At 35.4% G+C, this 21,601-nt stretch overlaps 1 protein-coding gene across 1 annotated transcript; it reads right to left on the bottom strand.

Moving 5' to 3' along the window:
- Positions 1-2,908: 2,908 nt before the first annotated feature.
- On the bottom strand, positions 2,909-7,630 carry LOC137660016 (probable cyclin-dependent serine/threonine-protein kinase DDB_G0292550). The gene is made up of 3 exons (XM_068394748.1): positions 7,612-7,630; positions 3,463-4,574; positions 2,909-3,253 (listed from the first exon to the last, which is right to left on the bottom strand). Exons 1-3 carry the CDS (start codon positions 7,628-7,630, stop codon positions 2,909-2,911), a joined length of 1,476 nt encoding a protein of 491 aa, XP_068250849.1.
- Between the last annotated feature and the right edge of the window lie 13,971 nt (positions 7,631-21,601).

Here is a 21,601-nt window from a genome sequence, read left to right as displayed (position 1 = left end):
CACTTAGGCACACTATTCTATCTCATTTCTCTTTGGGTTTTTTTTATAAGTTTTTATAATTTATATACAAAAGATAAATTTTAATATTGTTACTGTTTTTTAAATATTTTACTTATTTGTTCATGACTTCTATTGTAGTTTGCTTATTTCTTTATTTCCTTGTCTCAGTGAGCTATTTTTCCCTGTTGGAGCCCTTGGGCTTATGACATCCGGCTTTTTCAACTAGGGTTGTAGCTTATGTAATAATAATAATAAAAATAATAATAATAATAATAATAATAACAAAAATAATAATAATAATAATAATAATAATAATGGAAATTATAATGATAATAATAATAATAATAATAATAATAATAATAATGATAATAATAATAATAATAAGAAGAAGAAGAAGAAGAAGAAGAGGAAGAAGAAGAAGAAGAAGAAGAAGAAGAAGAAGAATAACTATCATTGTAATAATAATAATAAAAATAATAACAAATATAATAATAATAATAATGATAATAATAATAATTATATTAAAAATAATGATAATAATAATAATAATAATAATAATAATAATAATAATAATAAGAAGAAGAAGAAGAAGAAGAAGAAGAAGAAGAAGAATAACTATCATTGTAATAATAATAATAAAAATAATAACAAATATAATAATAATAATAATAATAATAATAATAATTATTATTATTATTATATTAATAATAATAATAATAATAATAATAATAATAATAATAATAACAACAAAAAAGTGTATGTTGCATCTCCGACATATGAGTGTGCCTGGCCGCTTTTTAAAATCTCATGGGAATAAGCGCGTCGCCTCGGGTCGTGTTTTCATTTCACTTAAAATGCATTTCCAAATAGCATCGGATTCAAGCTGCGTTCGCCTGACTTGCCTCTCAAGGTGACGGTGGTGTTGGTGAAGGCCACAATCCTCACGTTGTAGGTGTTGGTGTTGTTGGTGAAGGCCACGATACTCACGTTGTAGGTGTTGATGTTTGTTGATGTTGGTGAAAGTGATGATATCTTTATTGTAGTTGTTGGTGTTGTTTGGTGGTGTTGGTGAAGGCCATGATACTCACATTGTAGGTGTTGATGTTTGGTGTTGTTGGTGAAGGTGATAATATGTTCGTTTCAGTTGTTGATGTTTGTTGATGTTGGTGAAAATGATGATATCTTTATTGTAGGTGTTGGTGTTGTTTGGTGGTGTTGGTGAAGGCCACGATACTCACGTTGTAGGTGTTGATGTTTGGTGTTGTTGGTGAAGGTGATAATATGTTCGTTTCAGTTGTTGATGTTTGTTGATGTTGGTGAAAGTGGTGATATCTTTATTGTAGTTGTTGGTGTTGTTTGGTGGTGTTGGTGAAGGCCACGATACTCGCATTGTAGGTGTTGATGTTTGGTGTTGTTGGTGAGGGTGATGACGATTTGTTCGTTTCAGTTGTTGATGTTTGTTGATGTTGGTGAAAGTGATGATATCTTTATTGTAGTTGTTGGTGTTGTTTGGTGGTGTTGGTGAAGGCCACGATACTCACGTTGTAGGTGTTGATGTTGTTGGTGAAGGTGGCGATATGTTCGTTTTAGTTGTTGATGTTTGTTGATGTTGGTGAAAGTGATGATATCTTTATTGTAGTTGTTGGTGTTGTTTGGTGGTATTGGTGAAGGCCACGATATTCACGTTGTAGGTGTTGATGTTGTTGGTGAAGGTGGCGATATGTTCGTTTTAGTTGTTGATGTTTGTTGATGTTGGTGAAAGTGATGATATCTTTATTGTAGTTGTTGGTGTTGTTTGGTGGTGTTGGTGAAGGCCACGATACTCGCATTGTAGGTGTTGATGTTTGGTGTTGTTGGTGAGGGTGATGACGATTTGTTCGTTTCAGTTGTTGATGTTTGTTGATGTTGGTGAAAGTGATGATATCTTTATTGTAGTTGTTGGTGTTGTTTGGTGGTGTTGGTGAAGGCCACGATACTCACGTTGTAGGTGTGGGTGTTGTTTGGTGTTGTTGGTGAAGGTGATAATATTTTCGTTTCAGTTGTTGATGTTTGTTGATGTTGGTGAAAGTGATAACTTTATTGTAGTTGTTGGTGTTGTTTGGTGGTGTTGGTGAAGGCCACGATACTCACGTTGTAGGTGTTGATGTTTGGTGTTGTTGGTGAGGGTGATGACGATTTGTTCGTTTCAGTTGTTGATGTTTGTTGATGTTGGTGAAAGTGATGATATCTTTATTGTAGTTGTTGGTGTTGTTTGGTGGTGTTGGTGAAGGCCACGATACTCGCGTTGTAGGTGTTGGTGTTGTTGGTGAAGGTGATAATATGTTCGTTTCAGTTGTTGATGTTTGTTGATGTTGGTGAAAGTGATGATATCTTTATTGTAGTTTGTGTTTTTTGGTGGTGTTGGTGAAGGCCACGATACTCACGTTGTAGGTGTTGGTGTTGTTTGGTGTTGTAGGTGAAGGTGGTGATATGTTCGTTTCAGTTGTTGTTGTTGTTTGGTGTTGTTGGTGAAGGTGATGATATCTTCGTTGTAGTTGTTGTTGGTAAGGGTGACGATATCGTGGATATAGTTGTTGATGTAGTTTGTTGGTGAAGGGGACGATACCTTCATTGCAGTTGTTGATGTAGTATGTTGTTGTTGGTGAAGGTGAAGATATTTTCGTTGTAGTTAGTGATGCTGTTGTTGTTGGTGAAGGTGATGATATCCTTTGTAGTTATAGTTGTTGATGTTGTTATTGTTATTGGTGAAGGCGTCGATACCCTTTTTTATTTTGTTGTTGGTGGTGAAGGTGAAGATATCCTCGTTGTAGTTTGTGATGTTGTTGTTGGTGGTGAAAGTGACGATACCCATGTTGTTGTAGTTGTTGATTTTATTGTTGTTGTTGGTAAAGGCGACGATACCCTCATTTTATTTGATGATGTTGCTGTTGTTGGTGATGGCGGTGAAAGTGATGATATTATCCATGAAGTTGATTTTGTTGTTGTTGTTAGTGAAGGTGACGATACCTTCGTTGTAGTCCTTGTTATTGTTGTTGTTGTTGTTGTTGTTGCTGGTGAAAATGAAGATGCCCTCATTGTAGTTGTTGATGTTGTTGTTGTTGGTGGTGGTGGTGAAGATGACAATATCGTTGATACAATTGCTGTTGTTGCTGTTCTTGTTGGTGAAGGTGACGATACTTTCGTTGTAGTCTTTTATGTTGTTGTTGGTGAAGGTGACGATATCTTTGCTGAGTTCTTGATGTTGCTGTTGTTGCTGAAAGTGGTGATACCTTCATTGTAGTTGTTGATGTTGCTGTATTGTAGTTGTTGATGTTGCTGTATTGTAGTTGTTGATGTCGCTGTTGTAGGTAAAGGCCACGATACCCACGTTGTAGCTCTTGGTGTTCCTGTTGTTGTTGGTGAAGGTGATGATATTTTTGTTGTTTTTCTTTATGTTGTTGTTGTTGACGAAGGTGACAATACCCTCATGTAGCTGTTGTTGTTGGTGAAGGTGACGATACCGTCAATGAAGTTATAGATGATGTTGTTGTTTGTGAAGGTGACGATACCATCGGTGAAGTTGTAGATGTTGTTGTTGTTGGTGAAGGTGACGATACCGTCAATAAAGTTATAGATGATGTTGTTGTTTGTGAAGGTGACGATACCGTCAATAAAGTTATAGATGATGTTGTTGTTTGTGAAGGTGACGATACCATCGGTGAAGTTGTAGATGTTGTTGTTGTTGGTGAAGGTGACGATACCGTCAATAAAGTTATAGATGATGTTGTTGTTTGTGAAGGTGACGATACCGTCAATAAAGTTATAGATGATGTTGTTGTTTGTGAAGGTGACGATACCATCGGTGAAGTTGTAGATGTTGTTGTTGTTGGTGAAGGTGACGATACCGTCAATAAAGTTATAGATGATGTTGTTGTTTGTGAAGGTGACGATACCGTCAATAAAGTTATAGATGATGTTGTTGTTTGTGAAGGTGACGATACCATCGGTGAAGTTGTAGATGTTGTTGTTGTTGGTGAAGGTGACGATACCGTCAATAAAGTTATAGATGATGTTGTTGTTTATGAAGGTGACGATACCGTCAATAAAGTTATAGATGATGTTGTTGTTTGTGAAGGTGACGATACCATCGGTGAAGTTGTAGATGTTGTTGTTGTTGGTGAAGGTGACGATACCGTCAATAAAGTTATAGATGATGTTGTTGTTTGTGAAGGTGACGATACCGTCAATAAAGTTATAGATGATGTTGTTGTTTGTGAAGGTGACGATACCATCGGTGAAGTTGTAGATGTTGTTGTTGTTGGTGAAGGTGACGATACCGTCAATAAAGTTATAGATGATGTTGTTGTTTGTGAAGGTGACGATACCGTCAATAAAGTTATAGATGATGTTGTTGTTTGTGAAGGTGACGATACCATCGGTGAAGTTGTAGATGTTGTTGTTGTTGGTGAAGGTGACGATACCCTCGACGTAGTCGTTGATGATGATGTTGTTCTTGTTATCTTTGAAGGTGACTATACCGTTGATGTAGTTGTTGTTGTTGGTGGTGGTGGTGATGAAAGTGACGAGATCATTACCTCAGACATGTCCATATTCGTGTCAGGGGTTCGTCCTATTTTAATGACCCCGCTGGTCAACTGTGGATCGGTGATGGTGGGAAACTTTAGTATGATCGCTCACAGCAAACCATCCCAGAAAGGGTGGCCTTAACTAGTACAGCTTTGTTGATCTTGGTAATACACAAACCCTTTCACAAGCTTAGGGTATCCCCACTCAGAATGCAATATATATATATATATATATATATATATATATATATATATATATATATATATATATATATGTATATGTATATATATACAGTATATATATTATGTATAATATATACATTATATTATATATATACATTTATATATATATATATATATATATATATATATATATATATGCGTGTGCGTGTGTCCGTATTCAAAAAGGTACATCCTCCTTGTTTTTCATTAAATCTTTATGAATAAGATTACCATCCCAGTGAAGTGCTGCCAACATCCCCTCCCCCCCCCCCCTCTTAAACCTCCCAACCCCCACCCCCACCCCTAGCTCATTAATACCTTAGTTGTCGGTAGTACCCGTTCACAGATTGTTGAACTAACGGTTTGTAGTTCAAGAAGGAATCAATGACCCGGCAAACACGTTGCCAAAATGCATGCTTACATTCAAAAGGAAAATAATAGGAGCAGATTGCCTTGATATAAATAGTCACTAAACAATGACTAATCCATTGACGCAGTGATGCTTTTATTTCTCCAGATAGTTTGAAAGCAAGCACTCAAAGCAAGCAGGTGAGAGCGCAAACATTTGTGTTTGATGTTAAGGAAAGATACCCAAAGCGCAAATTATTCAAATGGATTAATGCTTTAGTAAAAAGAATTCGCAGATCAAGGTTAATGAAAAATGATAGAAAATTGTGCGTTTGATGAGGTTGATCAAAATTACTGAATAAATGGTAAAAAAATTTTACTTTTATAATGACAGTCTTGATGAGCGTTTGGAAGCAATTGTATTTTGAGTCATTATTCGAGGAAAATTATTCATTATAGATTAAATGAAAGTGAATTCAAAAACTTACTAGTTGTTCCTCGTTCTTTGTAGATTTAATATTAGTCTTATAAATCCCTATTTAAAAGAAAAAAAATATGTATTGAACTTCTTTGAAGTAAATTAATAACTTAATTGTTAAAAGATAAACTGGAGTAAGGTGATATAATTTACTAAATGACTTTACAAAAATATAGATATGTTATATCTATAGATATGTATGTACGTATATATATATATATATATATATATATATATATATATATATATATATATATAGTATACTGTATATATACATATATATATATATATATATATATATATATATATATATATATATATATATATATATATATATATATATATATACATATATATATATATATATATATATATATATATATATATATATATATATATATATATATATATATAGTTTCCTATATTTTAGCTTAGTTGGACAGATTTTTTTTCTCCTCTCTCTCTCTCTCTCTCTCTCTCTCTCTCTCTCTCTCTCTCTCTCTCTCTCTCTCTCTCTCTACTCATCTATTTATCTACCGTCAAGGGGAAATAGTTCGTCACTTTGTACCTCTGAAATATTAACGTCACTTTGAGCCTCCTCTTGATAATATTTTCATCCAGCCGGGCTCCCTAGCTATTACTGCGTAAAGGTGCGTAATTAGACTTTCATAACGCTACGTTCGTCCTAATATACAAGGCCTCTTTCGTTATTTTGTCCTTTAAAGGGGTTTATGTATATATACATACACACACGTATATATACAGTATATATATATATATCTATTTATCTATATATATATATATATATATATATATATATATATATATATATATATATATATATATATATATATATATATATACAGGGTGTATTTATGTTCATACGCAGTATATACATAACTACATATAAATATATACATTTATATACATTTATATATATATATATATATATATATATATATATATATATATATATATATATATATATAAATTTATATACATGTGCTTTTGTTGAAGTCCATATATAATCTATACGTGTGTGTGTGTAATTATATATATGGACAATCAAAATGTTCATTTTAGCGAAGATATTGTGAGAGCATCAGTACTAGAAGACAAAGTCAAAATTGAGTTAATAGTCATAGTGAAATAACGTAGAGGGTCATGGGGCTATTATCCCTCTACATTACTCACAATGACTGCTATCTAACCTAACTTAGAACTCTCGCCTAAAGCAACAAGCCTCAGTTTGTGGTTGCCGGGTGATAGCGTCCTTGCCTTGCGATTGCCAGACTAGGGTTCGAGTCCTATTCAAGCTCGTTAGTTTCTTTGGTCGCTACAACCTCACCATCCTTGTGAGCTAAGGATGGGGGTTTTGGGGGAGCCTATAGGTCTATCTTCTAAGTCATCAGCCTGGCCTCCTTGGTCCTAGGTTGGGCGGAGAGGGGGCTTGGGCACTGATCATATGTATATAAGGTCAGTCTCTAGGGCATTGCCCTACTCGATAGGGCAATGTCACTGTTCCTTGCTCCTGCCATTCATTAGTGGCCTTTAAACTTTAAAGATACTATTTTGTGTTACTTTTATTACTCGTCTACTGAGTTAGCTCTAGTTGGTGTAGCACCATCAGTAATCCTAATAGGATAAACCAGTTCAGAAACTGCTTCATTCCTTCTACTACCATGCTCTGGAAATATATTCCTTCTGTTTTTTGTTTTTTTTCTAAGTTGTATAACCTTTCCTTCCCTGAAAATGTATGAAGCTCTGTATCTTCTTTTCTTCTGGAATGACCTAGAACAGCGTGTTACTTTGCCCTCGTCTTCAGACTTTAGGTTGTAAGAAGGAGAATGGGTTAGTATTATTGCCTAAGATCTGTTTTTAAAATGAATTTAAGTATATGAAAATTATTTGGATAATCCAGAATTTATCCTATATATCAAGAACATCCTGTGAGCGCAGTTACCTTATTCTATCAACTTTTTTTTTTCATAAACTAACCTCGTGTTATAAACCTCATTTTTCCTTTACTTCACTATTAATGTTTCTTTTATAATGTATCAATTCGTTTTATATCACACACTCTTCCTGTTCTAACTTTCATTTTCCTATAAACATGGCAATTTACATGTTTATGATGAGGTTCTTATTAGAAATATCTATCCCCAATCGTTTTTATGTAACATTCTATCGACACTGAAACCGCTACAATCATACCAGCTACTTCTCTTATTACTGCCATCTGTTGGTCGTTCGCTGAACAACCCAAGGGTCCCTGCAGAAAGCATTATTCCCAGACTTCGTAGTCCTTAGCTCGTGATCGGGCGAGTGGAATATTTAGTTCGAATAACCTGCCAGTTGTCCTGTCAGTTGTTATTTAAGATCACCAGTGGGATGTAAGCAAACGCGGAACGAGGCAGTTAAACTTCGATTAGTCGGTGTTCTACAACTTCGTTATGGTAAGTATTGTAACCTATTATGCTTTACGTTTTGGTATGTATATTTGTCTTTTCACTCTTGACTAATAAGGAGTTCTTAGATTTCTTATGCCATTTGAACTTTTTTATTATAAGATTCTTGTTAAGGGTTTGTGCATTCCTATTTTAAACTCTTAACTTTGTTTCGTGACACTTTTATTGCAATAACTTCAGATTCATTAAAACAATTCATCCAAATTTATAGAAAGTTATACATCTAAGGAAGCTTCTACTTTAATTTTATAAATTTCAGGTTGACAAATTGCTGTGCTACCCGACTTCATCGCTGGACCATTCATGTAGTCTCTGGCTCTTCCGTTGGTAAATATATATTTACTCTAAATTATGAGGTAAGAAAGTTTCTTATTTGTATTCTTAAACATTACTTTGTGCAAGCTTGTCCTCCCCCATTCAGGGGCGGCGCCCCTGAATGTGGCGGAGGATTTCCCCTTGGTGTATGTCAGACCTAGTCTGGCATACACCAAGGGGGGCTTGCACTTTACCTTAGTTTTAAGTTTTCATGGTAAGTGACTTTTGTATTTTTCACCCTAAATTTTCCAGTTAGGAGCCAAGTCAGATTATTGTTTTCTGTAAATTTAAACTTTGAACTTCAAAATTAATAAAACTAGTTGGCCAATTCTATAGATTTTTTTTTTAAATATTTTTGTCTCTTAATATGTAAGACTTAGACCATTACATTTTTAACTTGGTAACTTTTAACTAATTGTTTAAACTCTTAAAGCGGGCTCCAAATGAACAAGACTAGTTGGTAATTTCTACAGATTTTTTAAATATTTTTTCTAAGATCTAAGACTTGAAGACTTAAATTTTCAACTTGGTAACTTTTAACTTAAATAACTGAGCTTTCGCTTTCAATGTTTTTTTTTTGGGGGGGGGCTTGGCTTTTCCTATTAGTTTATAAATACTCCCTTATCATTTAAACTCTTGAGTGCTAAATTACATTTACATCATTAGTCAAGGCTTTAAGCTCTTATTAATTTTCAAACATACAGCACTCTCTTGACAGTATTTTTTTTCTCTTGACAGGTATTCTTGGTAAAGCGCTTCAGCTGCTGTTTTGTGAGCTTTATTCAAAATGCCAGAATCTAAATTTTTGGTGATTTGGAGACAGAATATTCAGCACCAGTTTGTAAGACTGGTACAAACTACTTCGAAACGCAATACTTTCTTGGAATTGCGCGAGCATCCTTAACGGCTTTTAACAGCTTTAATTACATGCTCTTTCGGTAGGTTGTCACTTAGAGGTAAAGATATAGTTGAAGCTTGGTTGGAGCAGTAGAGTTGTAAATTTTAATAAATCTTTGAATTTACGTTTTATTGTTTTTATTTATGTAAAGTTATGTATTGAGCTTTAATTTAGCTCCTTAAAGTTTTTTTCAAATGTTGGTGAATTTAAGGTTCATAAGAGATTCAGGCCCCAAGACCTTGTTTTTATTTTAAGTGTTTTCACTTGAAAACCCAATGCCTTTATTGAAACCCAATGCCTTTATTGAAGGATTAAGTGATTTAATGGTATTGGAAGTTTGTTCTCGAGCAAGATCTGAACTTACATCACACAGGTAACTGGTATAAAATATGAAAATTGATGTATGAACAAAGTTGAGGCCACAAAGGGTGAAATTGATATCAAATAGCAAGTACATACTGGTATAAAGTTTGCCTTGATCTGGAATAATAATAAAAATAAACTAAAATATAATTTCTAAACTTAAAGTTTTCAAGATTTTATAATGGACCGAATGTGGCCTTTAGGATAGTTTTCAGCATACCCAAAAAATAAAAACTTGAGATGGTCACAGACCTAACCCTGTTATTGGAAGTGTTGCTGTTGGTAATTTCTAAGTAAGTTTAGTAGAAGCAAATTAAACTAATTGCTGGTGTTGGTGGCCCTTGACCCTTAGTGGTGTAGAATGGTTCGTCAAGGTAAGTTTTATTAGTTTGAAATTTGTCTCTAGCAATTCAAATTATGAATAATTTAAATTAGCAGTTAATAAAAGCCTCGGCAGTTTACTTTGATTTTGAAGATTCCAAAAATATTTTGTGCGAGCTTGTGGTCATAAGATCGAATGCAATGTTGTGTTAAGATAAAATTTCCCTGTCCTGGGAAAAGCCTTGTGATAGCAAAGGCTGCTGATAGTACAGGTGGACTAATAAATATTTTAAATTATATTTAATATAGTTTTAGATTCATATTAAACTTTTTCTACTTAAAATTTGTAAACTGGTAATGGATTCAAATTAAAAATTTAAAACATTTTTTGGTTTAAAAATTTTGAGCATTGTCCCGAATGTAACTTGTGTTAGCGAATGATCTCTTACTGTATACTTTTCGACAAGACTTAATGCTCGTGTAATGTACAATACACTGCAGTTGAATGGAGGGACATGTCCGATAGTGTTAATAGGCTGGTGTGGAGTTACAATAAATATGGTGTTTGATGGCCAAACTGCTGTAGATATGGAGTACTTAGTCTTGGATATGTAGAGTACTTCAAAGAAAGTGGTGTACCATGTCAGTAAAATGTTATACATAAGTGTGGTGAAATGTGCACTGAATTCGATAAGCACAGCAGTGGTGTCCAACTAAGAAACTGACTTTTATCAAATTGGATAAACATGGTAAAATTGTCTGCTATAGGCGATAGATGCCAAATTGTAGCCCCATTGAAACACGACTGCAGCAAATGTACAGTTTGGTGGTTGCAGCAAATTTTCAGTTTGGTGGTTGCAGCAAATTTTCAGTTTGGTGGTTGCAGCAAATGTACAGTTTGGTGGTTGCAGCAAATGTTCAGTTTGGTGGTTGCAGCAAATGTACAGTTTGGTGGTTGCAGCAAATGTACAGTTTGGTGGTTGCAGCAAATGTACAGTTTGGTGGCTGCAGCAAATGTACAGTTTGGTGGCTGCAGCAAATGTACAGTTTGGTGGCTGCAGCAAATGTACAGTTTGGTGGCTGCAGCAAATGTACAGTTTGGTGGCTGCAGCAAATGTTCAGTTTGGTGGTTGCAGCAAATGTTCAGTTTGGTGGTTGCAGCAAATGTTCAGTTTGGTGGTTGCAGCAAATGTACAGTTTGGTGGCTGCAGCAAATGTTCAGTTTGGTGGCTGCAGCAAATGTTCAGTTTGGTGGCTGCAGCAAATGTTCAGTTTGGTGGTTGCAGCAAATGTACAGTTTGGTGGCTGCAGCAAATGTACAGTTTGGTGGCTGCAGCAAATGTACAGTTTGGTGGTTGCAGTGCTGAAACTCATTTGTCATAGGTTGTAACACTGCTTCGCCTATCCCCAAGTTATAGCTGGAGTCAGGTCTCCATTGCGATCATTAATATTTAATACGCACGCAGTTTCAGGGATCAGTTATTGGGTAGTTTTAAATAATTTACTGAATATTCGATTGAAATCTGCACAACAGCTTCGTATATTATAAATAACAATCAAGGTTTATGTATTCACAGTAATCGCTATTCTAACGTTTAGGTTTTGTGTTGCGTACTGTGATATCATTAATAGTATTATGGACAATCAATACCGGGGTGTAATATTCTGCACAAAACTGAACAAAACCAATCTTTAAATTTTAAATGATTATAATTATGGAATCTTAAATTAACATTCATACAATTTTGGTAGCTTCAGTTCATAAACTTTAATGTTTTATGTGGATTTGGTTGTCTTGATTTTTTGTGCCATTTATGTTCGGCAAACGGATGCTATAAGCCTAAGAGCTCCAACAGAAAAAAAAGCCTAGTGAGAAAGGAAATTAGGAAATAAACTACAAGAAAAGTAACAAACAATTTGAATGAAGTATTTGTAGAAAAGTAACAGTATTAAAATGTTTTAAGTATATGGTTTATGGTTAGGAACAGTGAATGCAATATTATGAAGAGTAATTATAAATTGAGATATCAAAAAGGCTGCCTGACTTTTATGTCCTGAACATAAAGCAATTTACAAAGAGAGAGAGGTGGGGTATTTAATTTTACATACTCTAGCTCACAATCGGCTGTTGTGTCCACTGCTATATCTTGTGTAATGTGGTGGCTGTCTACATCTGATTTTAAAAATCTTATTCCCCTATCAGCATGGAAAGGAAGATCATTAAAACACCATAGTTTAGGTATATAAACATCCTCACTCCTAGTTCCGGACTATTTGGATTGCTTAATTTTTTTTGTATTCAAGTCTATGCTGCTCTTGCAATGTCAGTTTCTTTGTTCTCCGTCGTAATAGAGACCCTGATTATTCATTTTCACGAAATGGCCATCTGTGTTCCTAGACTTTCTCTCTCTCTCTCTCTCTCTCTCTCTCTCTCTCTCTCTCTCTCTCTCTCTCACATTCCATTAGCAGGGATTTTTACGATACAGTTCTCTCTCTCTCTCTCTCTCTCTCTCTCTCTCTCTCTCTCTCTCTCTCTCTCTCTCTCTCACATTTCATTAGCAGGGATTTTCACGATACAGCTCTCTCTCTCTCTCTCTCTCTCTCTCTCTCTCTCTCTCTCTCTCTCTCTCTCTCTCTCTCTCTCTCCATTCCATCGACGGGGATTTTCACGATACAGTTCTCTCTCTCTCTCTCTCTCTCTCTCTCTCTCTCTCTCTCTCTCTCTCTCTCTCTCTCCCATCGACAGGGATTTAAACGATACATCTGTATCAGTTTATTTGTTAGTGTTTTTAACCAACAGATGGTTGGTGGCTTACAGTAAGAGTTTTGGGTAGACATAAGGTTTTGTTCTTTTCTGTGAAGAAATTAGTGTTGACCATGTTATAACGATGTATTTAGTGAGAGCCGAGCCGAATGGGTGTGTCGAACAGAGTCTTACCTAGTCGAGTCAGCAGATTTGGAGCCATCGGTAAAGAGAAAAGCCGATTCCTTATGTTCAACTTGTTCCTTAAAAATAGAGACTGGGCTTCTAAGTCAACCATCTTCTTTTTTTTATAACGATGAAATAATTACAGAAAGGTTTCTCTAGTCATTCCGTTGAAAGGGTTGGTGATATCCTAAATGTAAACACTTTATTTCCAGCTATGCCAAGGCTTCAATTTTTTTTACCTTAAACCCATAAGGTTGGGTTCAACTCAAAATGTGTAGAGTTACTTACATGGTTTACAGTTTGAAAGGCTAAAGAATCAGGAAGGCTTTACAATCCAAACCAATACCGAACACTAAAAGGCTTTCGGTAAAGGTCTAAAGGTTCAATGAGGAAGCTTGGGATACGTGAATTTCTAAAAGCTCTTATGACAAATTTGTTACCAGTATGATGTATAGAATCTAAAGTTATTAATCGACTTGGAGTGGCTGAGGATTATATTCCACACCTGTAATTAATTTTTGAAGATAAAGAGGTTTTGTCCACCTATAAAATAGTTTTGTGGTCTGACCCCCATGGTATATGGGACAAAAACTAAAGATTCAGAGCCTCAAGACATTTTACTTTTAAGTCTTTTTCAAGTGAGGAATCCATGTCAGTCAGTAGCCAAATATCAACCCTAAAAACATAGCTTCACTTGCACATGGGATTTGTTAGGCTTTTGAGGTACAGTACATACCCAGGTCTGGATGTATTCCTCGAATACAACAGAAGTGGACAGCAGAATAGCGTTTATTTGTCTATATGAACTTCTGCTTTGACGTTCCATATGCATGGGTTCTTCCAGTAGAGTTCATTTAGAAACAGGAACTGCCTTCTATCCAATATGCAGCTTTCCTCCTTAACAGAATCAAGGCTAGCCATATTTACAGGGAAGGTGAAACCTAATTATCTAAAAGCTAAATTTCATCTAGCAAACAATTATAATTCCGTCCATCCTGTCCCTCTGTAGTATTCGCAGCTTAGACTCTACGAACATGGGCATTGTCCGACATACCACTTGGTACTAATTTTTGACGTCATCAGGGCTTCTTTCTGCTTCCCAAATGTTAACAGATAAAAATTGGTGTTCGCATGACACTGTTCGACCGTTTGGACACCCTTAAACAAGCCTAATGACTGGCATGCTAACAATCAGCCTTGCTCGTGTAGACAAGTCCTAAGGAAGCTCAGATAGTTATCGCAATTAAATGTTTGCTTTAGTACTAAGTCTCTTATTGTTTTGGGGGAGGGCAGATTGTTTTATTTCAGTATTGAAATTAATAAAAAAAAAAGCTTCTGTGAAACTATCTCTAAATATTACTAGGCTCCTCTACACTTTAGAGTATGCTCAACGGGCAAACAGTGATACGCGATCCCGTTCCAATGCACAGGTTAGTGAGTGGCAGGCAGGAAGGTGACGTCAGAAACAAGGCGCAACGGGACAAACGGGAACTGACAGCTGCTTGTTAGTGAGCTCGAATAAAACTCCAGAAACTGCCTCAACTAATAGGGAGGGTTTCTCACTAAGAAGTATGATGCGGTGGCTGCCTTTGTAATTGTAAAAGTATGAACTACTATCACGTGGATACTTTTAACAGATGTTTCTCGTCGATCGGCCCAAACAAACAGTTTAGGAAGTAATATCTTTTCTAAAATCCATCTGCTACATCTATCCACTCTAATGGCAATGTAGAGGACGGAGTTTCGGCTAAAAACATTTGTTTATTTCATGAGCTTCAGGTGTATATCTAACTCTCCTCTCCTCTCTCTCTCTCTCTCTCTCTCTCCTTCTCTCTCTCCTCTCCTCTCTCTCTCTCTCTCTCTCATCTCTCTCTCTCTCTCTCTCCGTATGTAAAATATCCTTTGCTTCTACGCGAATACAAACCACCATCGTCCTTTAGGTAGGGATTATATTTTCAGCCTGAAGCTGGATAGAATGAAGTATATTTTTCTTTATCTTTTAATTACAATTAAAAAAAAACGATCCATTGCTGCTGGTCAAACATGCAATCAGTCCAGCATAAAGAAGACTAGTATTGTTTAATATAGCATTTGAAATGTTTACTTTGTCTCAATTGATGCGAAAAGCTTAGGTTCAATGCAGAACCTTATTTATAAATGACATCCAATGAGTAACACTCTTCACTTTGAGATTTCAAAATGAAAATATTACGACGAATCTTGTTTCTAATGAGAAGCTGTTTTTGGTCACAAAACAAATTACTTGCTACTTTAGGACTCATGTTATATGCTGCAAGACAATCGGCATCGTTAGCAATTAGCTCGATGTCATTATAACTATGAAGAATAACAACATAAAAACTGCTCATTTGAGAACTCAGATCAGTTTTATATTTCTAACGATGTTGTACTAGGACATCTATTCTATTTTCACATTCAAAGCTTTGCAGCTATTCGAATTCTTCTGGTGCAAATCAGACATAAACCTAAGTATCCATGATCAGTATTTAATGTTACTCTCTTTATTCCACATCCAAAGCCTTGCAGTATCTGGAATTCATTCTATGATGATATCTATTTATTTCTGTCTTGAATTCCTATTACACTACGAATACTAAAGAACATTCTTTCGTTTCAGGATCACCTGTAGGATGTCACAACATTGGATCTGCTCAAAATTAATGCAAGAAAAGACAGAATTGTTGGAAAAGGATAAATAGGAAACAGATGAAATTAAACTACGACATTGTGTAGAAATCAGGTTAGAAATCTAAATTTTGTTTCCTCAATTATATAATAATTATTTTATGGGTGGTTGATTCTCGGGTTGACAAGCCATCGCCACCCTGTTTGGCCAGCACTCTTAAAACTTTAGTGGTTCCCAACTATTTTCCTGTCATTTCCCTCTGTACCCATTTCAGCTTTCCAGGTTTCCCCCTTCATGTATATGAGGGGGAAAGTAGTGAAAACACTGCGACTATTTGCTAATTAAATTCAAAAGTTTATAACTATAACTGTTTATAATTGTACTCCCCTCCTGGCTAGTACAGCAGTAACATGTTCGCCTAGCATTCGCATGGCAGCAGATTGATCCCAGCCCGGGAAAGTAGTTTAAGCTGTTTACTGGGAGGCCACTGCTGCGTCTGGGGCGCCGCAGTGGGGGTTGTTTGGCATTCACGGCTGACCAGTACCAGTACGATGAGGACAGGGAAGTGGGGAATATGGGGAAAGGATAAGTACCCCTGGATACAATCCAGTTTATAGCCCGAGGGCAGGTACCTGGGATGGGAAAGGAGAAGGGAAAAGGGGGGGGAAATGAAGTACAGGGAAAGAATAAAAGAGAGGGGCAGACCCTCATGCGACATTAGATAGTAGTAGAGTTATTTCAAGACAGGAAGAGACAGGAAGGAATAGGAAAGGTTTTTTGGTTCATGCCAAGCAAAAGGACACCAATCGACTGTCACCATTACGTTGATTGAGTGACTGTCACCATTATGTTGTTTGAGTAGGGTATGATGGTTAATGAAGGTTTTTTTTTTTTTTTTTTTTTTTTTTTTTTTTTTTTTTTTTTTATGGTGATGAGGTAATGTTTAAATGAAATTACAATTTAATTGCAAAATGAATCTATAATGAAATCAATCAGATGAAATGAATCTGGGCCTAGGAGGATCGCAATTGATCCCAGGCTCCAGTCTCTTCCACCAATAATGGTCACGAGTATGTTCAGTAGTGAGAGTTCTAGTTCGGGTGCAAAGGTCGTCATCATCTGAAGCAAGTTTGTCCCAGGTTTTCTGGCCAAGCCTGTGAAACCGGACATTAAGAGGCTCCAATTTGGAATGAGCATGTAAATCCCTAATTGTATTGTAATAGGGAGAGCTCTCTTTGTAGGCTCTCCTCAAAGCCCTATTTTGAATTGCCTGCATTTTATTAAGGGAAGTTTTGCTAATTGCTCCAAATATTATGGGTGGGGTACTCTAACTGTGGCCTTACTAAAGATTTATATAAACGGAATTGGGTTTTAGTTGATAAGTGTTTAAATCGTAGCAATTTATCAAAAGTTTTCCTAGAAACAGTTATTCTCTCTTTGACGTGTGAGAGTATACCTGATTTCTTAAGTTACACCCAAGTACTGTGGCCTTTTGTTTGAATGGAATTCTAACATTGTCAACAATGATTTCTGCAGGACTGCGAGCTGAAATGGGGAGGAGCTGGAATTTGTTCAGTTTGTTGTTATTTTCCATTTCTTTTCGTAATTATTTACTTTTTGTATTTCCCTGACTGTTTTAAATTTGCAGCATTCGTTTGTTCTTATTAGGAATAGATATTACCTGGGTGTGGTCATCTGCGAACATGATTTGGCAGACAGCCAGGAGCAGGAGGAGGGGTGTCTCTGATATAAAAATTGTAAAGTGAAGGAGAAAGAACACTGCCCTGAGGAACACCAGATAGTAGTGGAAATCTGGTCCAATATATTCTTTAATCTTGATCATGGCCACTCGATTATCAAGAAAGTTACACAATAGCCTAGTAGCTAGATTTGGGAGTTGTGCTTCTATTAATTTGTATTTTAGGCCCTCGTGCCATACCTTGTCGAAAGCTCGGCTGACATCCCTAGATATTAGGTTACAACGACCCCCAAGATTTGACTTGACCGCAATGTATTCGTAAAGACGAGCTAATGCAAGTTGGGTCCCTTTACCCCCTTGTAAATCCGTATTGATTGCTATTGTTAAGTAAATTTTCCTCAAGGAAATCCTCCAATCTTTCTTTAATAATTTTCTCAAGTATCTTACCGGTGTCTCTAATAACGCTGGAACTGAACGCAGACACCGTTACCTTTACCTTTGATAAACATATAGCTACGCAGTAAAGTGAATAGAGAGCGGTAAGCTGCAACTAATCACATAGCCATGGAGAATGAATAGTAGCAACTAGAAGGACATTTATTTGCTCTTTTACTTTCTTGTGAACCCGTGTATCTATATCAGGTTTAGTTTTGGAAAACATGCAACATGCAATGTATGTCACTTTCTACCTCATGTGATTTTCCTGTTATCGACTTGATTTTGAGTTAAGTCACAAGAATCCCAAAGACTTAACATTTACTGTCTAAATTTACTAACTTGAAAACAATTACTATTGGCCACAAGTATTCTTACACACTTTCGGACTGTATTAAAATCTGGTTACACCTACCCGCCATGTCCAGACATATAATATCCTCGGGTACCTAACCTCACTTCCAGGTATTTACTTTTGTTGATCGGATAGTCATTGAATACTGTAATTTGTTCATTCATTCAGGTAAGCGTCACAAACTTTTCCATCCATGCGTTTACTGTTATTTCAAAGAAATGGTCTTCCTTTCCTATTCCACTCTAGCCATCCCACTTCTCTCGCTTGTTCTACCTCCTCCCTCTATCTCCTTCTCTTTCCCTTACTACTTATCTCTCCCTCCCTGTTACAGTCAGCTGTATCAGAAACGTATATTATGTAAAATCTAATTCAGTGTTGTATTCCTTTATTAATCAATTCATCATAGAAATTAGCAAAACAGTAACAGAGAAAGAAAATAATAACCAGCAAGCATATTAACTATATTTAAGATTAAATTAAATTACATATAATATTTCACAAGATTCACAAAATCCTCAAAGTTCACCAATTATTTAACAATTTACATAAATTCGTACGAAGGCATAAGCTTTAGCTTTATAAGACTCTATGAAGTGAGTCACAGGTGACGATGAACTCAACGCCGAATTTTGAATGAGTTTCCTGGACGTAGTCTCAAATGTAAAAAGATGGTAATCAGCTACAAAACTTCTAATGATATTCGATCTTCCAAGACATTCCAGTCTTCCTTTAAGTTCCAGCAACGTTGTAAAGCAAATATAAAATTCCAGGCCACAGCAGTTGTCACAAAAATGTCTCCACAAAAACAGTTGTTCATTCAGAGAGTTTTATTATAGTTAAAGACGGGACAACATTTTCTTCTAAAAACATGTATTTCTAATAATAAAAAAAAATAAAACCCGTTTTCTTAACACCTATTTTCACTACAATAATTTTACCATTCAAAAATTATCTATGTTAGTCTCTGCTCTAATGAAGCAGCACGGTTTCTTATAAATCCAACACCCGTTTTCTAGAAGCTCGGGTACTTATTGAACCATTCTATATCACGTATTATGGAAAACTGGAGATTTTCACATTTTTGAAAATCTACCAGTAACTTGCTTTATAATATAACGGCATCTTTGAGTTACAAAATCTTTACAATGTCTTAATCTTAACGTAAACATTTAATATGGGCAAATGGCCTTTCTCTCAGGTCTTATAACATAATACCGATAAATTTAATCTCCATATAACACTACCCCTCATTTTCTATCCCTCTCTTACCCTGCTCTCCATTTCTACGTCTCTACCCTTTTCCTTTCTTTTCCTTCTCTCTCTCTCTCTCTCTCTCTCTCTCTCTCTCTCTCTCCTCTCCTCTCTCTCTCTCTCTCTCTCTCTCTCTCTCGTTGCAAAACAAATTTCTCAGCTTTTATGCCTTTTAATCCTCTCTATCAGAACAGTAAGCAAACAATGATGAGTCAAGAATTTTTTCTAATATTACCAACTTCGTGCTCACCGAGTCATAAAATCAAGGTTCTTATCTATGACTATGAAGGACGCCACATTTGCTGGTACTCTCTATCATTTTGCTTATCATAGTTTAATGACTCTCATTGCCATTAGCACAAATATGGTTGAGAGGAACTTAGTGTAAGAATACTAGTGACCAATAGTACAATCAGAAACCATAATCTCCCATAAATCTGTGTGTGTGCATATTATTTAAATATTTAGCCTTTGTTTTTGACGGGTCGCGTAAATTAGTATTAAATATAACGAACAGTTAGTAATCAATATATGATATTTTTGTTGTGGATTATAAGGAAAGAAGAATATTTACGATGTATGAAGTTGTGTTAACAGACTATGGAGAATATGTAACGATGCATAATATAACGGCATAGAAATCCAGTTATATTTTATTCTTTAGATAAAAATGCATTGTTGGATCAAGGGTAAAATGAGATATAATGACAGACAGACAGACATATAAAGAGAGAGTGGAGGACCAAAAACGAGAAAAAAAAACCACAGAAACTTTATACGACATACATTATTATTTTAGGTACAGTAAACGACCTCGTCTGACCCAGTAACATTTTTCTAAATTTCGTTCATATTTCCCGGTAATTTTATGAAGGTCCATGATAACAAAAACTCCCTCGTACTGAGAAAAATAAGAGCTAGAACACATTTTCCATTTCATAATCATCTCTCTTTTTTTTTTTTGTGGAATAAGGAAGAGTTGACGTATATGATATTATGAACTGCAGTTTTCGAGTGAAAAATTCTGAATGCAGAGTAAAAATGTTTAAAACGAGTGAATGTCAATGCTAATTTTCTGGCTGCACGTGGCCCTGCCAGGTAAATATAATTTTTTTTTAATTGTGCAGGTTTTTAATGGTATCACGTTCCAGTTATTTTTTTCAGTTCTTATTTTTTTATCTCTATTGTGAACCATCAAAATTGTTAAGCCAAGGTACGTACATTTTTCTTAGCATTCATTAAAGTAAGAAATTAAATCATTAAGTGTTGATCTTTTTTCTAAATACACATTAAGATGTTATAATATATCAGTTACCAAAAAGGAACGAACGAGAATAAAAACTATGACAAAATAATTTTGGAAATTATATTTTATTTTTTATGTCTCGTATAAATTGGTTACCTTTCTTTCTCTATTGGAAAACCTTTTACACAACCTTCTTAAACCTGTCTTCGTAAGAAAATCTCTCAATACTTTGATGGTAACCGACCCTTTGCTCTCCTTCCTGATCGAAAAAGGTGGAATTTCTTTCACAAACATAACCTAATCCAAAAATTAATTCATTGTTGATAAACGAATGAAACAGAGTACATCTATATTTGCTTTGAAGTATGACAAAAGTCAACAGACAAACATATTTCAGGAACAAAATAAAATTCCCATATATAGAAAGTTTTAGAAATATAACTAAAAATATTAAAGCAGGGAATCCCTTTCTTTATTCATAATTCTAGATTCATAGACCATAGAAAGCCCCATACTAATGTTTACAAAAACAAGAAAGATATCGATGCAGCGTTCACAAATTACTAAGGGGAGATTGTGTAACAAAGTTTGTGGAACATACTGGCCGTTCTTCAACTCAAAGATTATTAGATATAAAACATCTGTCAGCTATAGCTTTCAGGACCCGGGGATTTTCTTCCATCTTAGAGACATAGGCTATCAGATTAACTGGAGTGAGTCATCTGTGCTACTTAAAAGTACAAGAAAAATATTCTGGGATCGGTCATCATGAACCAAACAAATAATGTGAATTTATCCGAAGGACAGTGGAAAACAAACAGAGTGGGCAACACCATTCTGAATCCATCATCAAAAGAATAACCAACCGAGGTCAAAATGTCAACTTCTGATCCAGTCAAGAATATAAAACTGCACCTGGAAGAAATTAGATTTTGATAATAGTCCCCCACATCAACCACAAAGGTTTAGATTAACTGGAAGTCAACTTTCTCTATTCATATATAAACTACCTTTGTTAATTTCTTATCTCACTTTATACCGAGAAGAGGCCAATGTGTATA

Source organism: Palaemon carinicauda, chromosome 20 (assembly GCF_036898095.1).
Source record: "Palaemon carinicauda isolate YSFRI2023 chromosome 20, ASM3689809v2, whole genome shotgun sequence".
Classification (NCBI taxonomy): Eukaryota; Metazoa; Arthropoda; class Malacostraca; order Decapoda; family Palaemonidae; genus Palaemon; species Palaemon carinicauda.
This window is presented reverse-complemented; position numbering and strand designations above follow the sequence as displayed.